Genomic DNA, 17,312 nt, shown 5'->3' on the forward strand with positions numbered 1-17,312 from the left:
TGCAACGAGACCTTGGTGTCCTTGTACACCAGTCACTGAAAGTAAGCGTGCAGGTACAGCAGACAGTGAAGAAAGCTAATGGCATGTTAGCATTCATAACGAGAGGATTTGAGTATAGGAGCAAAGAGGTCCTTCTGCAGTTGTACAGTGCCCTGGTGAGACCACATTTGGAGTATTGGGTGCAGTTTTGGTCTCCTAATTTAAGAAAGGACGTCCTTGCTATTGAGGCAGTGCAGCGTTAATCATTAAGAAGGTTGTTAAGAGAGTTGTGAATTTGTGGAATTCTCTGCTACAGAAGGCAGTGGAGGCCAATTCATTGGATGAATTTAAAAAGAGAGTTAGATAGAGCTCTAGGGGCTAGTGGAATCAAGGGATATGTGGAGAAGGCAGGCACAGGTTACTGGTTGTAGATGATCAGCCATGATCACAATGAATGGCGGTGCTGGCTCGAAGGGCCAAATGGCCTCCTCCAGCACCTATTTTCTATGTTTCTATGACATTTTGGGGAACAGAATCAAGGGATTTGGAGATGAGTTCTGTGGAGCAGGATCAGGCAGAAATAGTAGGTCTGCCAGGGCAGTCTTGTTTGTAGATTCTGGGAAGGAGATAGAAGCGGGGAATGCGGCGCTCAGAAACGATAAGCTTGAAGGCTATGATAGGGAGATGGCTAGAGGTGATGAGATTGGAAACAGTCTGGGAGACAATGGCTTGGTGTTCGACTGTAGGATCATGGTCAAGGAGCAGGTATTAGGTGGCGTCTGAGAGCTGGCACCTGGCCTCAGCACGGTCGAGGTCAGCATGCCGTTCCACATTTCACTTCCAATTTAATGGCTACAATTCACCCTATCACAGATATCCCTTTTGTGCCTGCCATTGTTCTCCTCGCCTTCTCTACCACTTTGATTGAAACGTGAACTGTTTCTCTTTCCCCAGCAATATTAATTTTTATTTCAGGTTTACAACAACTGCAGTTTAAAAAATTTAAAAAATGGTGTTTGACACTGTCTTCTCTGAAGGAACCTGGATGTTTTGCACTGTTAATGTGCTGGCAATGGATTGTGAACTATGTTTTGGTCTTTCAGGTGAGAAATCCCCTCCTTCTCCAGGCTGATTCAAGCCCAGAGAAAGCCCTGGACATCACCAATGGTCTGATGCTGACAGTCTCTTCGATTGCTGGCAAGGCACGAACCTACAGCAACTATCACGATCGCTTCTGCAGCATGAGCGCCCTAGAGAGCTCCATCAGCGTCCCTTTTGGGATAATGCAGAAGAGGTTTGGAGGGATGAACCGCCCGACACTGAAAGCACTGCTGTCTGAGACCGAGTATGAGTTGATGTTGAGGAAGCTGCTGTGGGAATCTGTGGTTGAATGGCAGAAGCTGTACACCAGCTGGACTGACAGCTTTTTTGATGAATTGAATGTCGATGTGATTCGAAAGGATGTCAACAGATTCACACAGACAATATACCTGCTGGAAAAAGGTCTGTGACACACAATTGTGGTGCTACCTCATTTACCTCATGCGCTTCCCTAAAGATCACATTGTGTGTCTGATGCTTGGGTTAAAAATACCTCTTAGGAGCTGGAGAGGATTTTGGAGTGGAAGGGGAAACGATTCAATTCTGTGATCTATGAGGAGAAGGGAAGCTGGAAATGGTACAGAGAAGATTTACAAGGTTGATGCCAGGACTAGAGGGCATGGGCTATAGGGAGAGGTTGAGTTGGCTGGGACTCCAATCCTTGGAGCGCAGGAGGATGAGGGGTGACCTTAGAGGTGTATAAAATCATGAGAGGAATAGATCGGGTAGATGCAGAGTTTCTTGCTCAAAGTAGGGGAATCGAGGACCATAGGTTTAAGGTGAAGGGGAAAAGATTTAATAGGAATCTGAGGGGTAACTTTTTCACACAAAGGGTGGGTGGTGTATGGAATGAGATGCGAGAGGAGGTAGTTGAGACAAGGACTATCCCAACGTTTAAAACCTTTGGACAGATTCATGGATAGGACATGTTTGGAGAGATATGGACCAAACGCAGGCAGGTGGGACTAGTGTAGCTGGGACATGTTGACCGGTGTGGGCAAGTTGGGCCGAAGGGCCTGTTTCCACACTGTATGACTCTATGACTATGTCTCTATGAGAAACAATAGTACAGATAGGGCGGCACAGTGGTGGAGTTGCTGCCTTAAGCGCTAGAGACACTGGTTCGATTCTGACTATGGGTGTCACAAAATGCTGGTGTAACTCAGCAGGTCAGGCAGCATCTAGGAGAGAGGGAATGGGTGATGTTTCGGATCGAGACCCTTCTTCAGACTCATGTCAGGGAGGCGGGACAAAGAAAGGAAATAGGTGGAGGCAGGAAGACAGTGGGAGAACTGTGAAGGGAGGGTGGGGAAAGAGGGACAGAGGAACTATCTAAAGTTGGAAAAATCAATGTTCATACCGCTGGGCTGTAAGCTGCCCAAGCGAAATATGAGGTGCTGTACCTCCAATTTCCGGAGGGGCCTCGCTATAGCACTGGAGTAGGCCCATGACAGAAAGGTCAGACTGGGAGTTGGAGGGGGAGTTGAAGTGCTCAGCCACTGGGAGATCAGGTTGGTTAAGGCAGACTGAGTGAAGGTGTTGAGTGAAATGATCTCCAAGCCTGCATTTGGTCTCGCCGATGTAGAGAAGTTGACATCTAGAGCAGCGGATACAATAGATGAAGTTGGAGGAGGTGCAGGTGAACCTCTGTCTCACCTGGAAGGACTGTTTGAGTCCTTGGATGGAGTCGAGGGGGGAGGTAAAGGGACAGGTGTTGCATCTGCGGTTGAAGGTGAAAGTGCCCGGGGAGGGGGTGGTTTGGGTAGGAAGGAACCAGGGAGTTACGGAGGGAACGGTCTCTGCGGAACGCAGAAAGGGGAGGAGATGGGAAGATGTGGCCAGTAGTGGGGTCCCATTGGAGGTGACGGAAATGTTGGAGGATGATTTGTTAGATACGCTGGCTGATGGGGTGGAAGGTGAGAACAAGGGGGATTCTGTCCTTGTTACGAATGGGGGTAGGGTGAGCAAGAGCGGAGCTGCGGGATATAGAGGAGGCCCTAGTGAGAGCCTCATCTACAATGGAAGAGGGGAAGCCCCGTTTCCTGAATAATGAGGACATCTCTGATGCACTAGTGTGAAACACCTCATCCTAGGCGCAGATGCGGCGTAGACGGAGGAATTGGGAGTAGGGGATAGACTTTTTGCAGGAGACAGGGTGGGAAGAAGTGTAGTCCAGATAGCTGTACAAGTCAGTGGATTTGTAGCAGATGTCAGGCACTAGTCTGTCTCCTGTGATGGAGATGGTGAGATCCAGAAATGGTAGGGATATGTTGGAGATCGTGCTCTTAAATATACTTGGACTAAAATTAGCAACTGACTATGGGTGGTGTATGCGTGGAGTTTGCATGCGCTCCCTGTGACCACGAAGATTTCACCTGGATGCACCAGTTTCCTCCCACATCCCAAAGATGTGTGGGATGAAAGGTTAATAGGCTGCTGTAAATTACCACGAGTGTGTAGGGAGTGGATGCGAAAATGGGATAACATAGAACTAGTGTGAGAAGTAGAGTTAATGTGTTACAGCACCAGAGACTCGAGTTTGATTCTAACTATGGGTGCTGTCTGTATGGAGTTTGTACGTTTTCCCTGTGATAATTTAGGTTTCCTCTAGGTGCTCCGGTTTCATCCCCCATTCCAAAGACGTGCAGGTTTTTAGGTTGAAGGTAGACACAAAATGCTGGAGTAACTCAGTGGGTCAGGCAGCATCTCGGGAGAGAAGAAATGGGTGACATATCGGGTCAAGACCCTTCTTCAGACTCTTCTTCAGTCTGAAGAAGGGTCTCGACCCGAAACGTCATCCATTCCTTCCCTCCCGAGATGCTGCCTGACCCGCTGAGTTACTCCAGCATTTTGTGTCTACCTTCGATTTAGACCAGCATCTGCAGTTTCTTTCCTACAGGTTTTTATCATATCATATATATACAGCCGGAAACAGGCCTTTTCGGCCCACCAAGTCCGTGCCGCCCAGCGATCCCCGTACATTAACACTATCCTACACCCACTAGGGACAATTTTTACATTTACCCAGCCAATTAACCTACATACCTGTACGTCTTTGGAGTGTGGGAGTATGGGCGGCACGGTAGCGCAGCGGTAGAGTTGCTGCTTTACAGCGAATGCAGCGCCGGAGACTCAGGTTCGATCCTGACTGCGGGTGCTGCACTGTAAGGAGTTTGTACGTTCTCCCCGTGACCTGCGTGGGTTTTCTCCGAGATCTTCGGTTTCCTCCCACACTCCAAAGACGCACAGGTATGTAGGTTAATTGGCTGGGTAAATGTAGAAATTGTCCCTAGTGGGTGTAGGATAGTGTTAATGTACGGGGATCGCTGGGCGGCACGGACTTGGAGGGCCGAAAAGGCCTGTTTCCGGCTGTAGATATATGATATATGATATGATATGATGATCTCTGAGAAAACCCACGCAGGTCACGGGGAGAACGTACAAACTCCTTACAGTGCAGCACCCGTAGTCAGGATCGAACCTGAGTCTCCGGCGCTGCATTCGCTGTAAAGCAGCAACTCTACCGCTGCGCTACCGTGCCGCCCTTTTTAGGTTAATTGGCTTTTGTAAGTTGGCCTGTGTGTGTAGGATGCAAAACTGGGATCATTGGTACACTGGTGATCTTTGGTCGGCACGGATGCAGTGGGCTGAAGGGTCTGTTTAGACACTGTGTCTTTAAATTAAACTAAAGATAGAACAAATGGTATCCAATTCAGAGAAATGCACTTATGGTGGGAATGCCCAGTAAACAGTGATGTGAGGAGAACAAAGGAACCATGAAGCATTTGCCCACACATTCTTATAGGTAACATAAAAGCTCTGTAAGATGGCTGAAAAGACACATGGGATACTTTCCTCTATTTACTGAGGGGTAGAATATAACAGCTGGACTAGTTAGTTGAATCTTGGGAACTACATTGGTCCTGGTCATAAAATTACAGGAATGAAGTGGTAACACTAGAAAAAATACGGAAAAGTTGGGTGAAAATGTTGCTGTAACTGAAATGTTTTAGTTGTAAGGAAAAATTGGATAGGCTAGACTTACTTTCATTGGAACACATAAGTCTGAGGGAGACTTAATTGAAGTGTACAAAATTATGAGGAACCTGGCAGCATGTATAGGAAAGACCTATTTTACTTGGCTAACTGGTCAAACACAAGGGTGTGTAGATTTTCCAATGATTGGTAGAAGGATAACTCAGGAGACGAGAAAACTGTTTCCACCAGGAGGAGGGTAGTGGGCTGGAAATGATAGCCTGAAAGGGTGATGCAAGTAGGAATCATCTCTTTATAATTTACTTTGACACATTCTTGAAAAGCCATGATCTTCAGGGCCACAGATCAGGTGTTTTAAGATAGGATTCAGCAGTGAAGATATTTTTCAACTAATTGGATATGATGGGCTGAATGGTCTTTACAGTTGTAAATGATATGTAATTCTATGAGTGCGAAACAGTGGCTTCGTATTTCTCTGTTCCGGTATAACCACAACCCATGACAGGGTCAAAAGGATTCAGATTTCAGATTTTTATAAACATCTGTATGGTCAACCCTCCTATGTTTCAGTAAGTGAAAGCCCAACCTATCCAATCTTTCCTTGTAGCCACAGTGCTTGTAGTGTGGTGCCCAGAACTATACACACTGCTTGTTATGCGGTCTAACCAATATTTTGTGCAGGTGCAACATAATGTTCCAACTCTTATAATCTATGCTATGGTCTGTGAAGACATGCATACAAAGACACATTTTCTACTCTAGTCACTTTGTATTGCCACTTTCAGAGAGCAGTAGACTTGCACCCCAAGAACTCTCTATCCAATAAAAGCTCCTAAGGTCCCTGACATTTATTCTACATATTCTATCAGACCTTCCAAAGTGCATTACTTCACACTTGTCTAGATTAATGTTATCTGCCATTGCTTCTCCCAACCTTTCAGCACATCATTGTCCGCTTGCATCCTTAAACAACCTTCTTGGCAAATAAATTCCCCACATAGAATAGCTAACCATCTCTACATTCAGCTGCTGTCACCATAAAATAGTATTTTGATGAAGAGCCCTGCTCTGCAACATTATTGGCAATCTATTGCTCTATTGGCAGTGCTGCTCGACACAGTTTGTTGCGTGATCTTGACTCGTCCTTTTATTGTTAGATTCCTTTTCACTATTGAGCTTTTCTTTCTCTTTTAGGATTGCCAGCAAATGATATAGTTCCTCTTCTGAAGCAGACGGTATTTGACTTCAAGGAGATGCTACCAGTTATTGTGGCCTTGAGGAACCCCTGGCTGGAAACCAAGCACTGGGAAACCATTGAGTACACAATTGGGCGCTCAATCAAGGATAAAAACTTCATGCTGGGGAGCTTCATGAAGCTCAGGGTAAGACTTGTCATGGAAGGTTCAGGGGGTTGTGAGCATGACTGCAACGAGTCACTGGATTTTGACCCGATTGTCTCATTGCGCTATCCCTCTGGAAAGGAGCACACAAACTGATGAGACTATGCAGAAACTCATTGTTCTTTTCATTCCCCTTCACTGCTCCTTCATTGAGTTGTTGACTTTGCAACTGATGCAGCGGATATTTTGGCACTCTAGTCCTGGATGAGTGTTTGTTTTCCAAATATATTAAAGCATGGTATTATTTTTAAGTGTGCAGGGGCTGTGAACATAGCTGACATTACTGTTAATTATGACGCATATGTAAGTGCTAATGAATAGAGACTTGCTGGGGCATTTTAGAGAAATGCTGGGACATTTCATCTTGGAGAAATGCTGAGACATGTTCTAGAGAATCACATTGTTCTGGATTAGATATCATTTAAAGATTAGACCAGGTAGGGTTGATGGATTTGCTTCCCAAATTAACATTGGAATTAGGTGAGTTTTTACAGCAACTGGTGTACCCTTTGAACTTTATGTTTATAATGGACCAGCAATTGAACTCTGGGTTTGGTGGAAGTGATGATTGAGGATTTTCAGTAAAGGGACAAAGAGCAGAACGGTTTATTTTGTGATGATTATAGTGAGCAATTATAGTAACCTTGGTGAGACAGCTGACACTAGGTCACACTTCTATTTTTTTCTCTCCCCCTCCTATGAACTGATCCTCGGATCGAACTAGCAGTGTTCCAAATGTGGCACATAGAAACATAGAAACATAGAAAATAGGTGCAGGAGTAGGCCATTCGGCCCTTCGCGCCTGCACCGCCATTCAATATGATCATGGCTGATCATCCAACTCAGTATCCTGTACCTGCCTTCTCTCCATACCCCTGATCCCTTTAGCCACAAGGGCCACATCTAACTCCCTCTTAAATATAGCCAATGAACTGGCCTCAACTACCTTCTGTGGCAGAGAATTCCACAGATTCACCACTCTCTGTGTGAAAAAAAACTTTCTCATCTCGGTCCTAAAAGACTTCCCCCTTATCCTTAAACTGTGACCCCTGGTTCTGGACTTCCCCAACATCGGGAACAATCTTCCTGCATCTAGCCTGTCCAACCCCTTAAGAAATTTGTAAGTTTCTATAAGATCCCCCCTCAATCTTCTAAATTCCAGCGAGTACAAGCCGAGTCTATCCAGTCTTTCTTCTTATGAAAGTCCTGCCATCCCAGGAATCAATCTGGTGAACCTTCTCTGTACTCCCTCTATGGCAAGAATGTCTTTCCTCAGATTAGGAGACCAAAACTGTACGCAGTACTCCAGGTGTGGTCTCACCAATGCCCTGTACAACTGCAGCAGAACCTCCCTACTCCTATACTCAAATCCCCTCGCTATGAATCACAACCTCTGATAAATTACCAATTGACCATTCCCAACTGTAGTAATTTTCTGGCTGAAGTGAAATTCCTAAACAGTGCCCAGTGCAACTTTCCCTTCATCCTAACACAAAGTCTTATACTCCTCCTCCCCACAACCCTCGTCACCCTGCCCCCAGCCTGAGCTAACAATACTTAGTCCTCTCCTACTTCCTTATCTGTGTCAACTGTTTGATTAAATTGTTAAGATTACAAAGTTAAAATTCAAATGTAATCACCTGGAGTGTAACAGTTTCAGTCATAATTATCGAGTACACTCTATTTCAACAAGAAGATTTTAGGTGTGAAGAAAACTCCAGGGAATTGCACATCACGATGGGGTGTATTGTAGGTGAGGAAATAAACACTTTAAAATCTTCACCTTAAATCTGTAGCTAAATCAAGTTAACAGACAATATTGCATGTCAGCACATTTAAAGGCTCCAGCTGTGTGAGTTTTAGGGCTCTGTGGACAATCAAATCTACAGATCATCAGACACAGTTCTCTTTTGCTCAATCACTTTCTCTCATGTTTGATTGCTTATTTCATTAGGATAGGATACACTTTCCTACTGGTCAGTTTCTGGAATTATGGGCACAATGTTTCTCGTACAGTCACTCAGTCTTGTTAAAGTAGGGTTAGCCACTCTTCATGTAAATGTGGCTGCTCTCTATTACTGATATTATTTTTTTAATCGCTGTTTATTTAATTTACCAAATATAAACCCTGCCACTCTTGTGGAGAGATTTGAACAACAAAGAACAACAATCTTTTAGTTTAGTTGAGTTGAGTTTATTGTTGTCATGTGCATCGAGACATAGTGAAAAGCTTTATTTTCAGTGCTATCCCATTAAATCATACCCAGAGTACAATATTACACAAGGAAAAGAATGGAATGATTGTAGTGGATAATAGTAGATCCTCTTTTGGACTGCATGCAAAGAGTTGCTTTGTTCAGGTGCATCTTGCAACTTTCAAGTTTCAAGTCTCTGAAATATCGTCTGATCTTGGCTTAGAGAGATTTGCATTTCTTATTTCCTCACTTAAAGGATTTGTTTCCTGGTGGCACTGCTTTGATGATGTAGTGGTTGGTCTGGCGCAGTGTCATGCTGTCGGTTCCTTTCATTGCTGCCAGCTGCTGCAGGCCGTGCTCACCCAGCTGCCATGTAGGGCCTTTGGCAGCTGCCTCTTCTTCCATGGCCAATGCAACCATGCTAGCCTTCCCCTCTACGACAGGCTGAATGGTATGTTGCTCGGGGAACCCATCAAATCAACATATTATGCAGGGAATTGTATTTATTGAAGAGATTACATGAAGTAGCTGCATGAGCTCCAATTGAACCTGCAACCTCTTGTCTTAGAATGTCTTAGACAATTGTCTAAGAATGTCCAATTGAACCTGCAACCTCTTGTCTTAGAATGTTCTCTATTGAGTCAAGGTTAACAGGGCAAGCTGGCCATACCTTTTACGGGTTACTGCAATTAATTTATTGCATCGTATGGAAGTCGCATTAACAATCTCGTTGTACCCCTGTACAATGACAATAAAGATATATTGTATTGTATTGTATTACTGTAACAAGGAATGATTATGGTGAATGTTCTTCCTGAAATCATAATGAGGGGTTGATAAACTGAATATAAGATGCCTTGAGCTGAATATTTTGTGTTATATTCAGGTTTGAACCGGTGTTAATGTTTTGAAAGTGGATGTCACATTTGATTTGAATACAATGGTTTATCCAAGTCAATGGTAGGGCCCTGTGGAATGTTGTAGAATGGAGAACCTTAAGAGTACAAGTATCTTGTTCTCTTAAAGTGGCATGCCAGGGAGACAAGATGGGTGAACAAGACTTTTGGCATATTGGCCTTCATCAGTCAGGTGACTGAGTATAGAAATTGGGATGTTATGTTGCAGTTGTACACTACTTTGGTGAGGAAGCACTTGCAGCATTGTATTCACTTTTGGTCTCCCTGCTGCAAGGAAGGATACCATTAAGCTAAAGAGTGTGCAGAGAGATTTATAAGAATGTAGCCAATCCTCGAGGGCCTGCGTTATTGGTGGAGCTGGAAAGTGTAGGAGACTGAAAGGTAATCTTATAAAGGTGTATAAAATCATGAGGGGCATAAATAGGATAAATGCACATATTGTATTTCCCAAATGGTTGGAGAGTCAAGAACGAGAGGGCATAGGTTTAAAGTGAGAGGGGAAGATTTAATAGGTACCTAAGAGGGCAATTTTTGCACTCAGCTTTAAACATAAACAGAACAAGCTGTCAGAAGAAATGGTTAAGGCAGGTACAATACATTTAAAAGTAATTTGGACAGGGAAATGGATAGGAAAGGTTTCGAGGAATGTGCGTCAAACGTATATAAATTTGATTAGATTAGATTAGATTAGATGACCATCTTGGTTGACATGGACAAGTTGGGCCATCGGGCCTGTATGACTCTATGATCTATAAAAGAGTATCTAACTCCAATCACTGGAAGTGAACCAAAGAACAAACACGTGTAGAACATGCAAATACGATTCCAAGCTGCCTACCACTTTTCTAATATCTTTCCAGGTGTTCCAGCATAAGGAAGTTATTGTTAATATCTCCAGCTTGGCCACCAATGAAGGCACTCTGAGAAACATGCTGGAAAAAATCATTAACCAATGGAATCAAACCAGCTTCAAACTGGTGAGCCACCAGCTCGAGAACTTCACCGTTCTGATCATCGGGTCCACTGAAGAGATCATTGCTCAGCTGGAAGAGAGTCTAAACATCATCTCCACCATTAAGAGCTCCCGCTATGCGGGACCTATTGAGGTATTCACTCATTTGAATGAACAGATATTGCCTATGTCTATAAATGAGAAGCCATTTGTTTTAAATGGGAATTAATCATTGCCATGAAACACACATCATAGTTGCCCCATCATTGTGGAGGACATGTGCTGTTGTTGCCTGAGGGAGGCAGGACTCCAGTGCTCACTAGTCAAAGGATCGGGGAAACTGCAGGTGGTTGTAAGCTTCTGGACGAACTCTCCTGCCAATCTTCATCTTGCAAGGGCGGCACAGTGGCGCAGCTGGTAGAGCTGCTGCCTTAAAGCGTCAGGGATCCGGATTCGATCCTGACCTCGGGTGCTGTCTGCGTGGAGTTTACATACACTCCCTGCAACTGCGTGGGTTTCCTCTGGCTCCGATTTCCTCCCACATAGAAACATAGAAACATAGAAAATAGGTGCAGGAGTAGGCCATTCGGCCCTTCGAGCCTGCACCGCCATTCAATATGATCATGGCTGATCATCCAACTCAGTATCCCGTACCAAAGATGTGCGAGATTGTAGGTTAATCGGCTACTGTAAATTGCCCTGAGTGTGTAGAGAGTAGATGCGGAAGTGGGATAACATAGAATTAGTGTGAATAGGTGATCGATGGCTAGCGTGGATTCAGTGGGCCAAAGGCCCTTTTTCCATGCTGTTCCTCTATTTTAAAAAAAAATTAAACTTGTCTCTACTAGGCACCTTGTGCTCTAGCAAGGTCCAAGTAACCCAACGAGACTTAATCTGTATATTTAAAGAGCGAGCCCTCTCTGTAATTTGTTAAACGGATGTGGGACATCAACCGAGCATCCTGTGCCCAATTTTAATGTTTTTAATGCTGCCCAGTTTGTACGCATTAGGTCTGCTTAAAGTTTATACTTTATGTAACAAAAATTTGTGGCACAGGGAAATTCAATCTGTAGACCTTCACCCCACAGATGAAGGCATAGATGGTGCAGTTTATTCACAATAAACCTTGACAAACAAGCCTAAAAGTTGCCTCTGGATTGAGGTGTGCCTGATTTGTTTTGATGGACAAAATGATAAGTGTTCCTCAGCAGATTGTGGGTGTATCTTCTTATTTTGCTTCCATGAGATAGGGGAAAGGAGGGTGTGGAGTCATGATGAAGAATCATAAAGTCATACAGCGTGGAAATAGGACCTTCGGCCCAACTTGCCCATGCCAACCAAGATGCACCAAATGCACTGGTCCAACCTGCCCGCATTTGGTTCATATGCCTCTAAACCTATCCTATCCATGTACCTGTCCAAATTATTATTTTAAAAGTTGTGATAGTACCCGCCTCAACTACCTCCCCTGTCAGCCTGTTCCATATACCCACCACCCTCTATGCCCCTTAGATTCGTATTAAATCTTTCCCCTCTTACCTAAATGTATCTCGTCATTGATTCTCCTACACTGGATAAAAGACTGCATTTACCTGATCTATTCCTCTCATGATCTTATACATCTCTATAAGATCACCCCTCATCCTCCTGCGCTCCAAGGAATAAAGTTCTAGCCTGTTCAACCTCTCCCTATAGCTCAGGCCCTCAAGTCCTGGCAACATTCTCATAAATCTTGTCTGCACCCTTTCCAGCTTAACAACATCTTTCCTACAACAGAGTGACCAAAACTGAACACAATACTCTAAATGTAGCTTCACTAATGTTTGGTACAGACTCCCAACTTCTATCTCAATACTGACTGAAGGTCAAATGTGCCAAACGCCTTCTTGATCACTCTATCTAGCTGTGAAGCCACTTTCAAGGAACTAGGTTCCTGCACTCCTAGATCTCTTTGCTTTACATTCACTCCCCAGAGTGTAGATCCTGTCCTTATAGACCGCACAATACAACAGCTCGCACTTATGTATATAGAGAGAGAGAGGAGGATGATGGCATAACTAACATCGCTGCTGGACAGGACACTGTCACCGCACTGAGTAGCTCCTTCAGTGACAGACTCCTTCACCCCAAGTGCGTGAAGGAGAGACGAGGCAACAATAACAGCTAAGAACACAGAAAACTCATGACAATTTATCTATCTTTTATTTATAATGAATGATCTCTTGCTCTCTTGCTATCCACTTTGCTGCTGTAACACTGTAAATTTCTCCTGTGTAGGACGAATAAAGGAATATATTATTATTATTATTATTAAATTAAACTTCATCAATCATTCCTCAGCCCACGTGCTCAACCCATCAAGATCCTACTCCAATTTTTCACAACCATCTTTGCTATCTATAATACCACCCATTTTAGTGTCATCTGCAAATTTACTAATCATGCCTTGTATGTCATCATCCAAATTATTGATATAGATGACAAGCAGCAATGGACCCAACACTAAACCCTGACACACACCACCAGTCACAGGCCTCCAGTCCAATAAACAACCTTCTACTATCACCCGTTGCTTTCTTCCATAAAGCCAAATGTCTATCCATTGGCTAGCTCTCATTCGATCCCATGCGATCTAACCTTCCAGAGCAGCCTACCAAACGGAACCTTGTCAAATGCTTTGAAATCCATGTATACATCATCTACAGCTCTACCATCGTAAACCTTTTTGGTCACATCTTCAAAGAACTCATTCAGATTTGTGAGACACGATCTCCCACATGCAAATCCTTGCTGGCTATCCCTAATCAGCTCTTGTCTATCTAAATGCATGTATATCTTATCCCTCAGAATACTCTCGAGTAACTTTCTGGTCACAGATATTAGGCTCACTGGCCTATAATTCCGAGGCTTTTCCTTGCGGTCCTTCCTAAATAGAGACAACATTTGCCACGCTTGAGTCTTCTGGCACCTCACCCGTATTTAATGATGAATCACAAATCTCAGCCAGGGCATCTACAATTACTTCTCTAGCTTCCCACAGTGTACTTGGATATATCTGATCAGGCTTGGGAGATTTGTCTACCTTACATAAGCATTAGGACCTTCAGCACCTCCTTGACTGTAATACTGAATGCTCTCAGACACTTTCAATGGCCTGTAAGAAATGGGATATATGAACCAAGTGGTGTAGCATTGTTAATTTAGCATTTCTGTCATAAAGGTTTTTTTGTAATATCTGTCAGCTAGCTTTGGTTTGTAACAAACTTCCCTTGTGACAGGATGAGGTGAATGAGTGGGACCGTAAACTGAACCTGTTGGCAATTACTTTAGAAGAATGGATGACCTGTCAACGAAACTGGCTCTACCTTAAGCCCATCTTCCAAGCACCTGACATCCAAAGGTAAGAATCATCCCAGGTATGGCACATTCCTGAAACATGGCTGTTTCTGAAGTTAGTGTGCCTACCATTCTCTCCTTTGATGATTCCTACATTTGGGAAGATGAGGTAGTAGCTCGAGGCGCTACAGAAGCTGGATGAGTGAGCAGATCGAGGGCAGCCTGCAGCAGCTGCAAGGAGGGGTTGCTGCCATGAAAGGAAGAACAGCAACGAGCTGGGCCAGGCCGACCCCAAAATCATTCTTACCCCGGCACCCACCCAGTGCCGCCAGGACACTGGGCCTTCAAGTGAGATAATAGGCCAAGATCAGACTTGATATTTTCGGAGATACGGACTTGATTAATGCAAGATGCAATGAGCCGCACACTCCAGTGCCGTGTTGTCCCCGAAAAAGATCTACCATGATCAACCATTATCATTTAGTATAAGAAAATAACTGCAGATGCTGGTACAAATCAAAGGTATTTATTCACACAATGCTGGAGTAACTCAGCAGGTCAGGCAGCATCTCGGGAGAGAAGAAATGGGTGACGTTTCGGGTCGAGACCCTTCTTCAGACTGATGTCAGGGGGGCAGGACAAAGGAAGGATATAGGTGGAGAGAGGAAGATAGAGGGAGATCTGGGAAGGTGGAGGGGAAGGGAGGGACAGAGGAACTATCTAAAGTTGGAACTATCTAAAGTCCCTCTCTTCCCCTCCTCCCTCTATCTTCCTGATCTCCCTCTATCTTCCTGTCTCCACCTATATCCTTCCTTTGTCCCGCTCCCCTGACATCAGTCTGAAGAAGGGTCTCGACCCGAAACGTCACCCATTCCTTCTCTCCCGAGATGCTGCCTGACCTGCTGAACCATTATCATTTCACTCTTATACCGTTTTTAGAGACACAGCATGGAGACAGGCCCGCCAGCCCACCAAACCGTGCCGACCAACAATCACCCATGTACTAGTTATACTCTTAACACTAGGGACAATTTAATGAAGCCAATTATCCGACAAAACCTGCGTGTGTTTGGAATGTGGGAGGAAACCGGAGCACCTGGAGAAAACCCATGTGGTCACAGGAAGAACATACAAACTCCACACAGGCAGCACCCGTAGTCAGGATCAAACCTAAGTCTCTGGTGCTGCAGGCAGCAACTCGACCACTGCCACTGTGCCACCCTTTCTGCCACTGTGCTCCCTTTCACTTGTATATGATTATGCTCATAGTATGATTTGACTGGATAGGACACAAAACAAAGCATTTCACTGTATTTCAGTACATGTGACAAGAATAAATTCAACTAAAGTAAAATACTTTCACATTTTTTGGATTTTGATGAGAGTGGTTTAGTTGCTTGAGCAACATAAATAACCAATGAGTTTGTGTGACTTGAAATGCAGCACCCACTCAACCACATGTTTGACCCACTGATGTATCATTTCATAACACAGGCAACTTGTAGCAGAGACCAAACTCTTTGCCCAAATTGAAGTGGCGTGGAATGAATTGGTGGCACAAATTCAGAAGAACACGAATATCTTGAAGGTTACAACCGCACAAGGGGTCCTTGAGCTTCTGCAGGCCACCAACGTTAACCTGGAACAGATACTGAAGCGCCTGGAGGTATAACGCTTGTGAGAATGAAATAACTTGACTCATGCAATGTCCTTCTTGTCCCTGGAACTGTTACTTATCACAGCCAGTAAATGCAGAGTAGGAACCTAGACACACTATAAGAACACATGCACACAAAAAAATAGAAACGGGACTAACCCACCAGGCATTTCAAGCACGTCCTGCCATTTAATGTGATTATGGCTGATCTATGAATTGCCAGTTCTTCTTCACCCTCAATTCCCTGATCTTTCAAATATTCACCTTAAACATGTCTCATGATCTGGCCATCACCACCCTCGGGGTCAGAGAATTCCAGAGGTTCATCACCCTCTGAGGGAAGATATTTCTCCCCACCTTAGTTTCAAATGACCAGCCCCTTATTTTGTAGGTATGTGCCGTTGTTCATGACTCCGCATACAGTGTGATAAATGTCCAAGAAGTCCTTTTTACTAAAGCTAGCTGATAAGATACTAAAAACAGTGAGAAAGACACAAAATGCTAGAATAACTCGGTGAATCAGGAAGCATCTCTGGGGAACATGGATTGGTGACGTTTCAGGTCAGGACCCTTCTTCAGAGTGATTGTTGTGGGAACTGGAAAGAAAGCTGGAATAGGGGAGGAGCAGGTCAAACCATGACCGCAGCTGCGGCTTGCCTGCAGTCCGTCTGTCTTTTGTGTTTTTTGTTGTTTTTGTCTGAATTGTAGTTTTAATATGATGTAGTGTTGTATGTTATGTTTTGGGGGGGGGGGGGGGGGGGGGTGGGAGGGAACGGGAACTGTAACATTCTCTCTCCAGAACGGAGACGCGACCTTTGTTCTGTGCCGTGTCTCCGTTCCCGTTGCGGCCTACCACCGGCCATGCACCTGGGACCACCTGGGTCTCTGGTTCGCAGAGCCCACGGCCCGGACTCACCACCTGCGGCGCTGGCTGCCTGCGGATGCTGCGGGAGCGACTGCGACTCGTCTCCGGAGGCTCCGGCGCGGGCTGCGTGGACGTCGGAAGCCCGCAGGCCCCTGGGTGGGGGCCGACATCGGGAGCTCCGGCAGAGGCAACGTGTTCGCCCGCCCCGAATCGCGGGGCTTGGGTCGGCCCCCCGCGGACCTTTCACCGTCCGGCGGGGGCTTCAATATCGGGAGCCCCGACCGCCCCGACGTGGCAACTCCAACAGCCTGACCTCGGGAGAAGACGGCAGGGAAGAGAAAAGACATTCTGGCCTTCCATCACAGTGAGGAGGGACTGGAGGAGACTCACTGTGATGGATGTTTCTTTTTGTTTGGTGTTAGTTGTGATTGTATGTGTTATTGCATTTTTATTGATTAATCTTATTGGTCTTATTGTTCAACTGCGGGTAATGTTTCATTTTACTACACATTTATGTGTATGTAACAAATAAACGACTATTGACTATTGACTATAAGCGAACACAGGTGAGGGGGGTTTATCATTGGCAGATTGTTGGACAAAGGCAAGAGATGAAAAAACAGGGTTCAGCCCAAAGGAGTTGCGAATTGTGAAGTTTGAGGATAGAAAGGTTGTGAAACATGAAGCTGGAGAATATTCCTCCAGTTTGCATGTGGCCTCACTCTGGCAATGAAGGAGGCCCAGGACAGAAAGGTCAGTATGGGAATGGGAAGGGGAGTTAAAATGGTGAGCAGCCGGGAGATCCCCGGTCTTCATCCGAGTGTTCAGCAAAGCGGTTGCAGAGTCTACGCTTGGCCTTGCCGATGTATAGGAATGTACATTGGAAAGACCGGATACCGTACATGAGGTTAGAG

The 17,312-nt window shown here is 44.9% G+C and overlaps 1 protein-coding gene across 1 annotated transcript in view; it reads left to right on the forward strand.

The window, feature by feature from the left end:
* Positions 1–17,312, forward strand: part of LOC144593835 (dynein axonemal heavy chain 6-like) — a 317,525-nt gene that overhangs the window by 104,343 nt on the left and 195,870 nt on the right. Inside the window, exons 18-22 of the mRNA XM_078399952.1 lie at positions 1,083–1,482; positions 6,271–6,458; positions 10,449–10,694; positions 13,819–13,940; positions 15,371–15,542. Coding sequence (XP_078256078.1) covers positions 1,083–1,482; positions 6,271–6,458; positions 10,449–10,694; positions 13,819–13,940; positions 15,371–15,542 — 1,128 coding nt within the window. The remainder of the gene's footprint in view (positions 1–1,082; positions 1,483–6,270; positions 6,459–10,448; positions 10,695–13,818; positions 13,941–15,370; positions 15,543–17,312) is intronic.

The sequence above is a fragment of the Rhinoraja longicauda genome, chromosome 5 (genome assembly GCF_053455715.1).
Source record: "Rhinoraja longicauda isolate Sanriku21f chromosome 5, sRhiLon1.1, whole genome shotgun sequence".
Classification (NCBI taxonomy): Eukaryota; Metazoa; Chordata; class Chondrichthyes; order Rajiformes; family Arhynchobatidae; genus Rhinoraja; species Rhinoraja longicauda.